The 15,625-nt window shown below is 48.6% G+C and overlaps 1 protein-coding gene across 1 annotated transcript in view; it reads right to left on the bottom strand.

Annotated features, from left to right (window-relative positions):
* ATP12A (ATPase H+/K+ transporting non-gastric alpha2 subunit) overlaps window positions 1-3,135 on the bottom strand; it is a 28,866-nt gene extending 25,731 nt beyond the window's left edge. The window contains exons 1-2 of the mRNA XM_036831087.1: window positions 3,106-3,135; window positions 2,421-2,573 (exon numbers count right to left, since the gene is read on the bottom strand). Coding sequence (XP_036686982.1) covers window positions 2,421-2,573; window positions 3,106-3,114 — 162 coding nt within the window. The 5' untranslated portion in view covers window positions 3,115-3,135. The remainder of the gene's footprint in view (window positions 1-2,420; window positions 2,574-3,105) is intronic.
* Window positions 3,136-15,625: the final 12,490 nt, after the last annotated feature.

Genomic DNA, 15,625 nt, shown 5'->3' with positions numbered 1-15,625 from the left:
ATCGCGATGAAGAGTGGCCCCCACTTGCCGAAAGCCCTTGCACAGAAACGAAGACCCAACACAGCCAAAAATAAATAATAAATAAATAATAAATAAATTAAAAAAAATAAAAAATAAAAACCTGCCAAATAAATACCGGGGCTGGGGGTGGGGTGGCCCACACTTGCTAATTTTGCCACAGAATCATTAGGCTAAAGCAGAGTTTCTCAACCTTGGCATTATTGACATTTTGGGCCAATAACTCTGTTGTAGAGGCTTCTAGCCACCAGCGCCCTCCCTTAAGAAGTGATAACCATAAATGTCTCCAGACATTGCTGAATGTTCCCTGGGGAGCAAAGTCCCCCTCTCCTCTCCCTTTGAGAATCTCTGGGCCAAAGGATAGAAGCCTCTTCCTGTGGCGGAAAACCCAGGGCTAAGTCTTCCTCACCCCACCTAGAAAACCCAACATTCAGGATTCTAAAACTCTGATTGTCTGAAACAAAAATTTATACTGTGACTGGTACCAGAACCATCTCTTTTCTCAAGTATATGCAAAAACGTTTCATGGTACAAAAGAGACTTTTTGCTCTCTCCTCAGCCAGATCTGCCTTGCTCATTCGTTCATTGTACCAATATCAACTGAATGTGATATTGCTGGGGAGTCAAAGGATTAAGACACAGTTCTGTGCACAGTACACCAAGTCCTGGGCAGAGAAAAGTTAAAGGATGATTAGAGCCATTGGTTCCATGGATGGACCTCAGACTTTAAGGGGCTGCACTGCACTATCCTCTCCTGCTAGCCCGGCTCTGGGGATGAGAGCAGGGCAGGGTGCGGGAGTGAACTCTGCTGGAACAGGTGGCCCAGGCCTGAGTCACTATCCGCCTGGGCCTTCAGAAGCCAGGGATGCTATAGTTCTCATCAAGGTTCTAACTTGCTGGAGGGGTCGGGATGCAAGGGCGTCCAAGTATGCAGTCACAAATCATAGGATTCTTGTGAGAAGGTTGTGAAAAAAGAGGGAAAGAAAGATGTATCTCAGCAAGGAAGCAAGGGAGCACTTTGGCCAATACTATGGAAATTATTTTTCTGTATTATACATCTTCACAAAATGCTCCAATCTCAAGGGAGGTTATCATTGTAATTTACAGGCATATGATACAATGGATATATATTCACGTTATGATTAGCAATTTCAAGTAAGACTAGTTATGTCTTCACCCCTAACTGCTAGAGATACATAGGAAATAAGAATGACTATCTCAGTCTTTCTCCTGCTTTCTCTGTAACCCTCTTAACAACTCCAAGAGGTGGGTACCATTTTTAATTCCAATTTTTCAAGACAGGGAACTGAATTTCAGTCAAACTGGGATTTCAATTCAGGTCAGTCCAGTTCCAGGGCTGTGGTCTTAAGTGTCTTCAGAAGATACATGGACAAATGCCTAGTGGTGTGTGCTGTTTAATGAGCTCTCCAGGAAAAATAAATAAAGAGCTCCGATTTGTAGCATTTACTGATTTCTCACCCCAGTCACGCTTCAGGCTACTAATACAGTATCAGTCAGCTCGCCGAATTCCTGAGTGTTTAACAACTGGCTCAATAGCACACGTGAGCACACACTACTACCAGCTGCTCAAAGAATCACAGCTTTAAGGTCTGCAGTGAAGCGCAGGGACAACCTAGCATAATCTCAAACTCAGGGTAGAAGTTTCCCCTTTGGCAGTCCTGAGATGCAGTGTCACATTTCAGTTCTAGGGCAGCTCTTTTCCAGGGCAGCCAGCTTTACTAGAAACAGGGTTGCACGTCCACAAAACACTTGCATTAAGAACACTCTCATTCTTATCTCACTTTTTCTCTGACAGACCCACAAAAATTGTTTATTTCCCACTTTACGTAAAGAAAATGGAGCTTCAGCGAAGCTGAGAAGTTTGCTCCGAGTCACAGACCAGCCACGGAGAACTGGACCTCAGCTGAGCCTCAGGTTGTCTGAAGCCAAGGCCAACTCTCTTACCGCTGAAATTCTTCCTCGTGAGGCAAACATACCCAGAAACCTAGCAAGCGCAGGGCCTTTGGTTTTCCTCCTGGGTGGTTCTGCCTCACATAGTTCAATCTTATCAGCTAGAATGTGGCAGCTGGCTGCTTAAATCATCTCAGCGAAGCCGCCGGGAAGGAGAGCGGTCTGGGCCATCCATGCCGGTGGAGACTGGAATCAGAGACTCCGCTCTGAGAGTCCCACCTGGGCGCGCCTACAGCCTGAATGCACGGAGCTTTCAGAGGCCTGACCCCCGGGCAGATATTATCACACCATTTTTTTTTAAAAACAAGGAAACAAGTCTCAGGGCTTTTCAAATTCTTGAGACTGAATTTTCTTCTGTGGGAGGTGGGTTATAGGGGCGAGCTCTCAGCGGGGAGGGCAGTGCCCAGGGGCACCCGTTTGGCTCAACTGACCAGATCGAGTTCTTTCTTAAGCTCCTCTTTCGGCTGATGCTTTTTGCGTTCCAAGCAGTTCTTTTTCAGGCCCCCGTACTTCTCGCCGTCCCCCTTGTCCGTTTTCCCAATGTCTCCGGTTCCACTGAGCTCCACAGAGTAAATTTCTGTTTTCTGAAAGAGAAGCAGACGTGCGGTGCTGGCCCGAGGTGGGTTCTCCGAAGCGGAGCTGAGGCCTCCCCGGCGGGACCTGCAGGGAACACGCGCCGCCCTCCCTCCGGCCGCTCCTCCCGGGAGCTGCTCCCTCCCCGCCCCGCGAGCAGCGCCCCCCGCGCCGCCTCCCTCCTCTGCTGCGGTGCGCAGGGCTGGCTGGGCGCGCGCAGGGCTGGGCAAGTTATTTCCCCCAGGAGGGCAGGGCCTCCCTCGTGCCTGGTCCCCACGGGACACGCCAGCGCGCCGTTCCTCGGCGGGGGCGCCCACTGAACTCCTGGGCCTCAGAGGCCGGGGCGGCTTCCGGGCCACAGTGCCCCGGCGGAGTCCCCAACCCCGCGCCGCCTGCGAATCAGGACCCCCGCGGCCCCTGCCCCGCGTCTGGCGTCGCGTCTTCACGCCGGCAGCCCTGGGTCTCCGCGCAACGGAGGGAGCCGCGCGGAGCCCGCCCGCCCTCTCCTCCCGCCCCGCGCGTTCGCGCCCCGGCTGCGCGCACCGGCCTCATGGCGCGGGCTGGGGCCCCGGGGGCGGGGGCGGGGGCCGAGGCCGGCGGCGCACTCCTCGCTCCTGCGGCAGCCGAGCGCCTGCCTGTCCGGCTCGGGCGGCGGTGCGGCCTTAAATGTGCGGCCCGGCCCGCCCCGCCCCTCCAGCGGGCTGCGCGCCCGGCGAGCGTGGGCCCGGTGGGCAGTGCGGTTCCGCGCCCCGACCTGCCGTGCGCCCCGCCCCGGGGAGAGCCCCCGCCCGCCCGTCTCTCTGAGACCTAATTGCTCGCAGGTGGGGATTGCAGCTCCCGGTGTCCCGGCAGTAAGAAGCCCCGGACGATCGGAGAATCGGCTTCAGGGGGCGGTATGGGGTCAGAGCGAACCGGGGGATAACCTGGAGACCCTCCGAGGGGCAGCCCCGTTCCTCTGCAGGGTCCGGACGGGGATGGAGGCGCTGTGAGGCCCGAGGTCTCCGGACGAGGCGCCCTGTTGGGACGGAGCCTCCCCTCCTCCGCAAGGGCTGCCCCACAGTCGCCATCACCCCCCTTCCCTTCTTCCCGAAAGGGCAGAGTTTGAACTCAAATCCCACCCCCTCAACCTCCCTCTCCCCCCGCCCCCGTGCAGCAGGGCAACAGCAGTGAGTCACTGAGTCCTAAGGGACGGGAAGACTCCGGCGACATCTGGTTACAGATACACATCACAGGTTCTCCAGCGTCGCACCTCAAGCAGCAGTGTACTGCTGGGGAGGTCTGTGTAAGGAGATGCAAACTTGGTATGAAACTTGTTCCCACTTTGCTGGGAACCCGGGAGAAGGGGTCCTGCAGGCACACAGGGGCTGCTCCTGCTTTTTATGTTCTGGGACACGCGGAGTAGAGGACGCCTAGAGAGAGGGCCCTGGGCTCCAGTGGAGTGCACGCTCCCAGAGCAAACCTGATTCACACTGACTTGATGAGGGGGCCAGGAGAGAGGGAGGTGGGGAGATGAGGTGGCGCAGGTTTAAAAATGAGTAAGTTGGGGACTTCCCCGGTGGTCCAGTGGTTAAGACTCCGCACTCCCAGTGCAGGCAGGCCGGGTTCCATCCCTGGTCAGGGAACTAGATCCCACATGCACGCCGCAACTAAGAGCCCGCATGCCGCAACTAAAAAGATCCTGCATGCTGCGATGAAGATCTCGCTCGCGGCAACGAAGACCCCGCGCAGCCAAATAAGCAAACAAATAAATAAATAAATAATAAGTGGAAGCAACCCCCTCGGAGAAGACTGCTGTTAATCTTGTTGGTGTCAAGTTTGGAGAAGATCTCAGTTCCCACCAGCCGCACGGCAGAGAACGCTGTCCTACACTGTATGGTCCCGCAGAGATCCCGGCTTCCGCCAGGTGTCTGTCTCAGCCACTGCTGCTGTGGCCCCTGTGGCAGCCTCTGATGCCGTCAGGTGTCCTGGGTGTGACCTTTGCCACTGCCCCACACCCACCCTTACTCCAGAGGTACTGCTTCGCCGTTGCCAGTCACCTTGCCCCAGAGTCCCGCGAGGAAATGGCCTCCGGCTGTGTGTGATGCAGTCACCTGGAGTAGTCCTCACCTGAGAGAGACGCAGACTCACCTCTCTCAGGCCCCAGGGCCTAGCGACCCTGACCTCCACCCAGTCTGGTGACCTCTCCTGGGCTGGCCAGAAAGGCCAAGGTACAGCCTGGGACACCTTCTCAGCCCGAGCCTGCAGTAGCAGCTTCTACTGAAGCTGGGTTCTCCTGTCTTTGAAAAGAAGCATATCCACGCTGGGTCTCTTCTAGGACTTTTCTGAGTGACAGATATTACATATTGGGACAGGCTGTCATAATATATGTAACTATTCCTAGCTCATTTTAATCAATTAATGCGCTTAATGTATTTGAAATTGCACTAGACATAGGGGGTGGTTGGGAGAAATGGTCCTAAAATTGTGTTATTCTCTGCCCTGGAGGAAGTTACACTTGAGTTGAAGACCCAAACCTAAATAAACGACTGTAAGTGATCCCAGAAAGAACAGAATTTAGCACTAAATGGTATAGGTTCTAAGTGCTTTAGGCGTTTAAAGATGGGAAGATCTCATTACTTAGAATTAGTTATCCAGATTTTTTCTCTCCCTTAGCAGCCTCCATGAGAGGTGGGAGAGAGGCAGGTGGGCCTGTGTGTGTCAGTTACTCCTGGTCCCTGAGAGGATCCTCCTGCTGCAGTCCTGGGGGATGGACGTCGCCCTCTGGCTCCCGAGGTGGAGGAAGAGGATCCAGGCGACAATGGGACGAGGAAGATTCCCTTCCGGCCTCACACCCACCACCCTCGTCTCCCGTGCACACGGCAGCCCCACACACCTGTGTCCACCCGCCCTGCCAGGTTATGACTGGACAGCATTTCTCCACCTGTGAGGGCCTCCTGGAGTTGCAGTCAGAATGAAAAAACAAAAACAAACAAACCTTCCGTCAAGCAGGCTTCTGCACTGTTTCCTCATTTCTTCATTTATATGGGCGTATGAACATCCTGCAGAAAGGAAACTGGCTTCCAGAAATCAGCACCTGTGCTGTGGTTATCGCCCTGCCTGCGAAGCCCAGGGCCAGGTGGGCAAGATGCTCCTTAAACCTCCTGCGGGGGCTCAGGTGGGCTGGGGTCAGCCACACTCACCTTTCTCCTCGTGGATATGCTCCCCCAAATGTTAGGGCACTACGGCATTCGTTCTCTGTGACTAATTTTGGGTAATAAGAGCCTTTTTCAGAAAATTATCATTTTCCTTTTAATAAGTGGTTGAAAAATACTGATTGCATTCTGAAGTCTTTGATTTTTGTTTTTTAATCTTAGGGGGAACACAGATTTTCCCCACTTGAACCATCTTCATCTTTGTCATGGAAGTTATAACATATATACATATGTAACATATAAGACGCATAATATGTACGATATGGAGGATATCATTCATACAAATACGTTGGGCTAACTTTGCAGGAATTTGCCTCTTCTGATGAGTGAGGTGATGCTCTCTTGGCCACCAGCTCCCACATTCTTCAGAGTTAGGGAACCAAACGCAGACACTTGATATTTATTTATTCCTGGAATATTTGCTGGAGGTTTGTGATATGTATGTCGCATCACACCAGGTCCTTCCTGGGAAAGAGCTTTCCACCTGGTTGGGGAGGCAAGCTACATCACCCCAGGTAGAATATTCACACATGACAGTCAAAGGCCTGACGAGGTCCAGCACTGAGTCAGTGGGCAGAAGCCAGACTCCGGAACAGCCGAGGAAGGAGTGAACTGTGCAGTGGAATGATGGGCACTTCCTGCAGTGGGTTGAGGGCCAGTGCATTTTGAAGGCTGGGCCACCTGACTCAAGGGGGGCAGGGGAGGGCACTGGCTCCTGCACAGACATGACTGAGAGCGTTTCAGGGAGTAGCAGGAGGCCCGGCTGTCAGGGTGGGCTCCATCCGTGTGCCTTGGGGAACGCTTGACGATGAGATGGCATAAAGGAAACGACGTTTTGGGACGATGAGAGGTTCTGCAGCAAAAGCGGAGGGCCGGGCTTGCAGCTGCCCCGACGACATGAGACCTGAGGCCAGCTGCCCCCATCGTAGGCTCCCGTCAGCCAGCAGAGCGTCAGCGAGGTTTGAGTGTTGGCACCCTGACGCCCTGAACACGTCTAGGCCCTAAGCAACCGTTATTTCAGATATAATTTGTTTGTTCTGTCAAGAGTCTTTGAAATGAAACAAGGGAAGGAAGGGCAAACGATGGTCACCCAATCTAAGTTAGAGGAGTTTCTAGGCTCTCCCCTCTGGGTACCCCCCCATAAATGTACATGTATCCTGTGTTTCCAGGGTGAACTGAGCTGTTCTAAGGTCTGGGGGGAGGGGAGCTATGGGCGTAAAGAATATCATAAGAGGCATGCTCTGTCTCATCCACAAAGATCAGCTCCAACCTCATAACAGTGATGAGGGGCTGTCATCCTTTACAAAGATCTCAGTTAATTAAAAAAGAGTGTGACCTTTCCCCAGGGATGTTAACAGAACTGTGTTCATCTCCCCCAGTTTTCATGCCTGATCTGTCCCTGTGAGATGCCAGGCTCGGTTTTGGGGTGGGAAGAACGACCTGACCCTTATGGGGTCAGGGTTCCACGTAAGCCGGGCACAGAGGACAGTCGCTTCCTCGTCTTGGTTACCTCTCGTCCTCTCTGATATACTTTAAATAACTGTCTGTGATAACCCAGCACCTTAAGTCAGCCTGAAGTAAGCTGGCCTAGCTCTATGAACGCATCTCTCCTGGGATCAGCGCTTCAAAATTCCAAAAGTTTACTCTAGAAGCAAACGGGAATAAAAGAGAAGGAAGACAGCCCAAATGCCCGGCTTCATTCACACCAGGGCCCGACTTAGTCCTTGCTGATCCAGAAAGGTGCACAGGAATGGGCCGTCCACAATGTGGCACAGACTCCGCAACGTGGCTAGGCTGGGCGTTTTGTACACAAGCCTGAGGAAAGGAAAGCAAGTGAAGGAACTGAGAAACTGCTTTCCAGGGACAAGCGTGAGGAAACGGCAGCTGCTTGGCTGCATGTCCTACTGGGAAGTTCCCCGAAGCGTCAAGTGGGCAACTGAGGTTCTGAAGTTGTGTCTGCCGTCACGCGGGAAGGGGTCGGACCTGCTGGGTAACGTGCCGCTGGGCCCCGGGGAGAGGTGGAAAGCCAGGAGGAACACGAGCACGTTTAAGGACGTCCTACTGCTGCTGCCAAAGTGTCCCCTGAAGAAAGGAGGCCACCGGCTGCCAACGCACAGCTTGTGTGAATGGACCTGCGACCAGCGTGACGGCGGGGGGACCTCCTCCGGTCTGATGGCTCAGCCTTCACCAGCTTCCAGCCTTCTGAGACTCTGGACTGACCTTTCTCCTCATCTTAGTCTCTCTCTCCTCCCTCTTAGGGTTGCCAGATAAAACGCAGGCACCTGTTAGTGTTGCCTTTCAGATAAACAGTGAATACTTTTTTAGTATGTCTCAAATATCACATACGACATACTTATACTACAATTATTCATTGTTGAGCTAAAGTGCAAATATAACCAGATGTTGTTTGCAAACGTTGACAACTGGCTCCCTCTGGATGCCGTGGGGCCCCTTACTGCTCATCAACAGGCACAACGGGGACCCTGGCCCAAGCTCTCCTGTCTTCTGTTTCTCCACCAGATAGGAAAATAAAAAATAAAAACATTCAGACTTTCTCTTTTTGTCGTTCCAGTCCCGGATTCGTCTTAAGATGGTCAACTAGAATAGGTGTGGAAGTAAGTTTTTTGTTTTTTCTTTAATCACCTATCTCTTTAGCCAGAAAATTCTTACCACTGTGCAGGGGTCACATTCTTGGAACTGAGGGAATTCAGTGCCATCTCAAGACCAACTGTCAATTCTAGAAGCAACCAGCAGAGGGCGCACATCCCACCACCACACCTGGTCTCGGCATCCCTGGTGAGCTCATCACCTACCACCAGGCCACCTGCAGTCGCTCAGGCACCAAGAATTTACAGAACACTCGCAGGCTTGGCTACTTCATGCCAAATACTTCATTTCTGATGGAGCGAAGGACAACTTGGTAAAAGACAAGTCCCAAACAAACCATTAAAAAAAGAACACCAGGGCTTCCCTGGTGGCGCAGTGGTTGAGAATCTGCCTGCCAATGCAGGGGACATGGGTTCGAGCCCTGGTCTGGGAAGATCCCACATGCCGCGGAGCAACTGGGCCCGTGCGCCACAACTACTGAGCCTGCGCTCCGCAACAAGAGAGGCCGCGATAGTGAGGGGCCCGCGCACCGCGAGGAAGAGTGGCCCCCACTTGCCGCAACTAGAGAAAGCCCTCGCACAGAAACGAAGACCCAACACAGCCAAAAATAAATATTAAAAAAAATAATAATCTAAAAAAAAAAAAAAAAAGAACACCAGTAGAAGAAAAGAAGCAACAATAAAACTCCAGTGATAATTACCACAAAGAAACAGTGAACTACACCGTTACCAGAAAAAGCAAACTGTCACGGTTTCCCTACTGCTACGGCTGGATGGGATTTGGAAACATCACATTCAACCTTCCAAGACTTGCTTCTTCCCTGAGGCATTCTCTGAGGAGCAGCCCACCTCACCTGCCACCTTCTCCAAGGGGCGAATGCTTTAATAGTGTAGGGGAGCAGAATTTGCCTCCCCAATATGTCTCCTGGGCGTATTACTTACTTTAAGCTGGTTTTTTTTTTTAAAGAAATCTCCATTTTATTTATTTTTTATTTATTTATTTATGGCTGTGTTGGGTCTTCGTTTCTGTGTGAGGGCTTTCTCTAGTTGCGGCAAGTGGGGGTCACTCTTCATCGCGGTGCGCGGGCCTCTCACTATCGCGGCCTCTCCTGTTGCGGAGCACAGGCTCCAGACGCGCAGGCTCGGTAGTTGTGGCTCACGGGGCCCAGCCGCTCCGCGGCATGTGGGATCTTCCCAGACCAGGGCTCGAACCCGTGTCCCCTGCATTGGCGGGCGGATTCTTAACCACTGCGCCACCAGGGAAGCCCCACAGTTGTGATTTTTAAGTGGCAAACATTTGGAACTATTCAAATGTCAAAAAAGGGGCTATGAATTAAAATTATAGCATAGTAACATGAATGAATGTTATGAATTAATTGGAAAATATGGCTATCATGTAGAAAACATCAATATGAGGACATGCTTAAATGAAATAAAGTTAGGTGAAAATAGCAGAAAATAGGTTATGTGTACAATGATTACCGTTATGTGGAATTATATGTATGTACGTTAGCAAACATGAGAGAATTTGAATGAGGTTGCTGGTTTAGAATGCAATATTCATTGGGCTTTTTTTAACCCAACTACTCAAGTTTCTAAAAGAGAGCCAGTGGAAAGCCTCCCAAGTATGTGAAGTGGGGGCCGTCATTTCACGTACCTGGGGCTGGGCAAGGACAGACGTTCACGCCGGGGTCAGCTTGATGTGTCCGCTTGGCAAAGCTGCAGTCTCGGGTTATTCAATCTAATGCCCTTGTCGGTGCCGTTGTGAGGCATTTGGAAGCAGGGACTGACGTCGAGAGTCAGTTGACTTTAGGGAGGTGGTCCTGGGTTATCTGGGTGGGCCCCGTCCAAGCAGACCGAAGGCCTTGAGAGCAGCTCTCGTGGCCCCCAGCCCGCGCCCTGACGGCCTTCAGGCTTGCCCTTCCAGCCCGCACGATGTCGCGAGCCAGGTCTCTTACTTACCTGTCTCTTACTGGTTTTACTCCTGCGGTTGAATTTGGACTAAGTTGCTAGAAGCACTTTAGAGGTGGCAAATGGAAACTCAGTGGGGAGCCCAGAGCACGTGAGTGACGGTGAGGACGTTCCAGACCTGCAACCTGGAGTTATCTCTGCTATGCAGCCTCTTCTTCATTTTTCTGACTTGGGGCAAAAGGGAAGGGTGGCCTTGTTGAACCTTCTTTGTAAAGTTCCACAGAAAGTTTTATGAGAGCTGATAGAACTGCCTTTGAAATGCTAGAAACTATGTGTCCAGCACCCTCCCTGCTCCACGCTCGGAGAAGAGCACAGGCTCTCGAGGGAGCCGTTTCACTGCTGCTCACTTTGGTGAAGGCAAGCGTCCCAGGGAAAGGTGGCAAAGAGGGATTCCAAGGGGGGCTGGCGGTTACAGCTGCGTAAGCTCGCTTCCCGCCTTGTAGCCACACGGGAAAGTCAGCGCCCACAGTCCCCAGACTTGACTGGATTGCAGGTGGCGGAAGAACAAGGCAGAGAGGAGTGGAAGCCGTGTTCTCACAGGCAACACGCAGCATTCTGTTCTCAGAAACCCGGAAAGCTCATTAACTCTAGAGGCAGGGAGATAGATTGGAAAGTCTTGGAAAATTCCCTCCAGGAAAAATGAGTTTGTATGTAATGAGGCACTAAATTTATCCTTCCACGTCAGAGGGATATAGTTCCTGTCAAACCAGGTAAAAACCCTGGGCGTAAGTAAGAAGGGAGAGGACGCCCCAAGTATACATACTTAGGATTAAACTTTGTAGTTTCCTTATGAGTTCATCGTATCCTTAAAATAGAATTTCCTTCTGTATTCTCGTAAAGTCTGTGTAAATATGGATTCTAACACAGGTTGGAAAATTATATCTTCAAGGCCAGATGTATGATTTGCAAGGAAGATACAGTTTCCTCTAGTAATCCTCTTACTTGGGGAGCAAAGAACCAGGAAAGATGGAAAGATAGAAATGAATTTTATGATGGCCCTGACTGTATAAGGAAAGCTTGGCCTTTGTACAACATTTTTGCATGTTATATGTAATATGAGTAATTCTCTTTTTAAGTAAACACAACATACAATACTCTATGCTTAATAAAGCAGGGAAATAATTTATGTATTCTCCACCCTGAAAATTAAAATGCCATGTGTTAGACTGTAAGGTGTGAGAGCACTACGCAGCCTTGGTAGGTAATGAAGGAGGGCAAAGCCACAAAGATGGAAGCAGTGGGTGTAAAGTTGGGGATCGTGGGAAATTCTGTGGTTCAAGAAGGAAAACAGGTAGCTGAGAGCGAACAAAGATGCTCGGGACAAAGATGTTTGTGGGAAACTCTAACTGTGAAGAGGCGACTGGAATCATTGGTTAGTGTTCAGTTGTTTGATTTCCATGACAAGCATGTTAATAGCCTTAGACAAAAAATTTTCAGACTAGCATATTATTTCTCCTACTCCTTGCCATTTATGATAGAAAACTATGGGAAATCAGTAAGAAAATAATTTTAGGAATCACTTTATTAAAAAAATTCATTCTTCCATAAAGTAAGATACATAGGGATTTCCCTGATGGCGCAGTGGTTTAGACTCCACGCTCCCAATGCAGGGGGCCCGGGTTCGATCTCTGGTCAGGGAGCTAGATCCCGCATGCATGCCACACTAAGGAGCCTGCCCACCTCAACTAAGGAGTCCACCTGCCTCAAATAAGACTTGCGCAACCAAATAAATAAATAAATAAATAAAATATTTTAAAAAATGTTCTCAAAATAAAAAAAGAGATACACTTGTAATCTTTGGAAGCACCCACTTAAGTATCAGATTTTATTTGAATTTATGTATTATGTTCTGTTGTTTAGAAGTTGTTAATATTTACATTAATTAATTAATGAAATACATGATTGGTGAGTCAAAATACTCTAAAGATTGGGCAGAATAAACAACAACAATAATAAAAGCGAATCTTCATTGGAAAGGACATAATTTCCTGTCTTGTAAGAATCATTGCTTCACATTGATCTTTCCACTGGTAGCTATCATTTAGTGAGTGCTCTTATGCGATAGGTATACTATAAATATAACTTTATTAAAATTTTTTGAATTGAGGTATAATTGACATAAAGCTCTTTTTTAATCAAAAATTTTAAATTACAAAAGTAACATAGCACTGTATAAAGTGCCACCCCCCTCCATCCTTGTTCTCAGAAATCATCACCTTGACATCGCTGGGGAAGACAGTTTCAAGAGGCCACAGATTTCTGCCACTCATGGAGATCACCCAAGCTGCGGCGTCTGTGACTGAGGGTAAGGCTCGTGACCCCTGAATACTCACTGAGCACCAATAGTGTTCAGGTGGTGGGAATGAGACTCAGATCACAAACTTGGGCATGTGAGAAAAAGAACTTTATTTTCTATAACTAAGGTATAATTTCTCTTTCAAGATCCATTTGCCAGGTGGTGGAAAGTCAGTTTTGTTATGATGGGGTTATCCCAACTATCCCTGGTGTTGGGTCTGTGTAGCTCCAGGTTCTGTTCCTGGAGTTTTCGGTCCTCCTAGAGGGACATCTGCTGTTGCTTGAGGTGGGAGACGGGAAGCCCTGAGTTTGAATCGTTAGGGTTACGGGCTTGGTGGGGAGGCACCTGGGGACATGAGGCTGCCGCACAACTGCTCTCCTGGCCTGGATGGTCCTGGAGTCGTGACCTTGATGGTCTCATGGTGGAAGGAGATGTAAACCTCTGATCCTAATAGCTTTTGCTTCTCTTTCTTTCTTTCTTTCTTTTTTTTTTTTTTGGCTGCGCCATGTGACTCGTGGGATCTTAGTTCCCTGACCATGGACTGAACCCAGGCCCAGGCAGTGAAAGCGCTGAGTCCTAACCACTGGACCGCCAGGGAATTCCCTAAATCAGAGGCCCCAACCTCCAGGCCACGGACCGGACCGGTACCGGTCCTTGGGCTGTTAGGAACCGGGCTGCACAGCAGGAGGTGAGCAGCGGGTGAGAGAGCGGAGCTTCAGCTGCAGCACCCCATCACTCCCCTTACCGCCTGAACCATTCCCCCCTCACCCTGCCATCCGTGGAAAAATTGTCTCCCACGAAATCTGTCTCTGGTGCCAAAAAGGCTGGGGACCGCTGCCCTAAATGCACTACTTCTAATGTTCACAGTTAGGTTTGATGTGTTTAGCACATGTCCTTAATCGGGTTAAAGAAATTCTTTTTTATTCCATATTTGCCAAGAGCTTTAATAAAAATAATTCATTTATTTATTCAGCAATAGTTCAGTAAATAGAAAGTACTATCTAACAAATAATGAATAATTGTTGAATTTTGATTATTTATGTGGCTTTTTGTGACTACGCTACTTTTTAGAATAGTTTTAGATTTACAGAGAAATTTTTTTTCCCCACATCTTTATTGGAGTATAATTGCTTTACAACGGTGTTAGTTTCTGCTTTATAACAAAGTGAATCAGCTATATGTATACATATATCACCATAACCCCTCCCTCTTGAGCCTCCTTCCCACCCTTCCTATTCCACCCCTCTAGGTGGTCACAAAGCACCGAGCTGATCTCCCTGTGCTATGCAGCTGCTTCCCACCAGCTATCTATTTTACATTTGGTAGTGTATATATGTCCAGGCCATTCTCTCACTTCGTCCCAGCTTACTCTTCCCCCCTGCCCCAGCCATGCCCTCAAGTCCGTTCTCTATGTCTGTGTCTTTATTCCTGCCCTGCCACTAGGTTCATCAGTACCGCTTTTAAAAATTCCACATATATGCGTTAGCATACGGTATTTGTTTTCCTCTTTCTGACTTACTTCACTCTGTATGACAGACTCTAGGTCCATCCACCTCACTACAAATAACTCAATTTCATTCCTTTTTATGGCTGAGTAATATTCCATTGTATATATGTGCCATATCTTCTTTATCCATTCATCTGTCGATGGACATTTAGGTTGCTTCCATGTCCTGGCTATTGTAAATAGAGCTGCAATGAACATTGTGGTACATGACTCTTTTTGAATTATGGTTTTCTCAGGGTATATGCCCAGTAGTGGGATTGCTGGGTCATATGGTAGTTCTATTTTTAGTTTTTTAAGGAACCTCCATACTCTTCTCCATAGTGGCTGTATCAATTTACATTCCCACCAACAGTGCAAGAGGGTGCCCTTTTCTCCACACCCTCTCCAGCATTTACTGTTTGTAGATTTTTTGATGATGGCCATTCTGACGGGTGTGAGGTGATACCTCATTGTGGTTTTGATTTGCATTTCTCTAATGATTAGTGACGTTGAGCATCTTTTCATGTATTTGTTGGCCAGCTGTATGTCTTCTTTGGAGAAATGTCTGTTTAGGCCTCCTGCCCATTTTTGGATTGGGTTGTTTGTTTTTGTGATATTGAGCTGCATGAGCTGCTTGTATTTTGGAGATTAAGGATTTACAGAGAAATTAAGCAGGTAGTACAGTACAGAAAATTCCCTTTACCCTCTACCCCACACATACATTTTGCCCTATTATTAACATCTCACATTAGTGTGGTACATTTGTTACAATTAATGAACCAATATTGATACATCGTTATTCACTAAAGTTCATACTTCACTTGAATTTCCTTAGTTTTTTCTCAATGTCCTTTTACTGTTCCAGGATCCCTTCCAGGCCACCACACTATACTTACCTGTCAGGTCTTTGCCGGCTCCTCTGGCTGTGGCAGTTCCTCAGACTTCCCTTGTTTTTGATGACCTTGGCAGTTTTGAGGCACAGTAGTCAGGTATTTTGTAGAATATCCCTCAGTTGGAATTTATCTGAAGTTTTTCCTTTCTTTTTTAAAAATGATTCATTTAAAAAATGAATTGTGATATAGTTGACATATAGCATTATATTAGTTTCAGATGTATAACATTCTGATTTGATATTTGTATATATTGTGAAATGATCACCATGATAAGTCTAGTTAACATTCATCACCAAACATAGTTACACATTTTTGTGTGTGTGTGATGAGAACTTTTAAGATCTACTTTTTAAGCAATTCTCAAATATACAATACAGTATTATTAACTATAGTCACTGTGCTGTACATTACAGCCCCATGACTTATTTATCTTATAACTGGAAGTTTGTACCTTTTGACCCTCTTCATCCCTTTCTCTCATCCTCACCCCCCTCTGATTCTGGCACCCACCGATCTGTTTTCTGTTTCTATGAGTTCAGTTGTTTAAGCTTCCACATATAAGTGAGATCACACAGTATTTGTCTTTCTCTGACGTATTTCACTTAGCATAATGCCTTCGA

Source organism: Balaenoptera musculus, chromosome 18 (assembly GCF_009873245.2).
Source record: "Balaenoptera musculus isolate JJ_BM4_2016_0621 chromosome 18, mBalMus1.pri.v3, whole genome shotgun sequence".
In the NCBI taxonomy this organism is placed as follows: Eukaryota; Metazoa; Chordata; class Mammalia; order Artiodactyla; family Balaenopteridae; genus Balaenoptera; species Balaenoptera musculus.
Note: the sequence above shows the minus strand (reverse complement) of the source record. Positions and strands in the feature narration are given on the sequence as shown.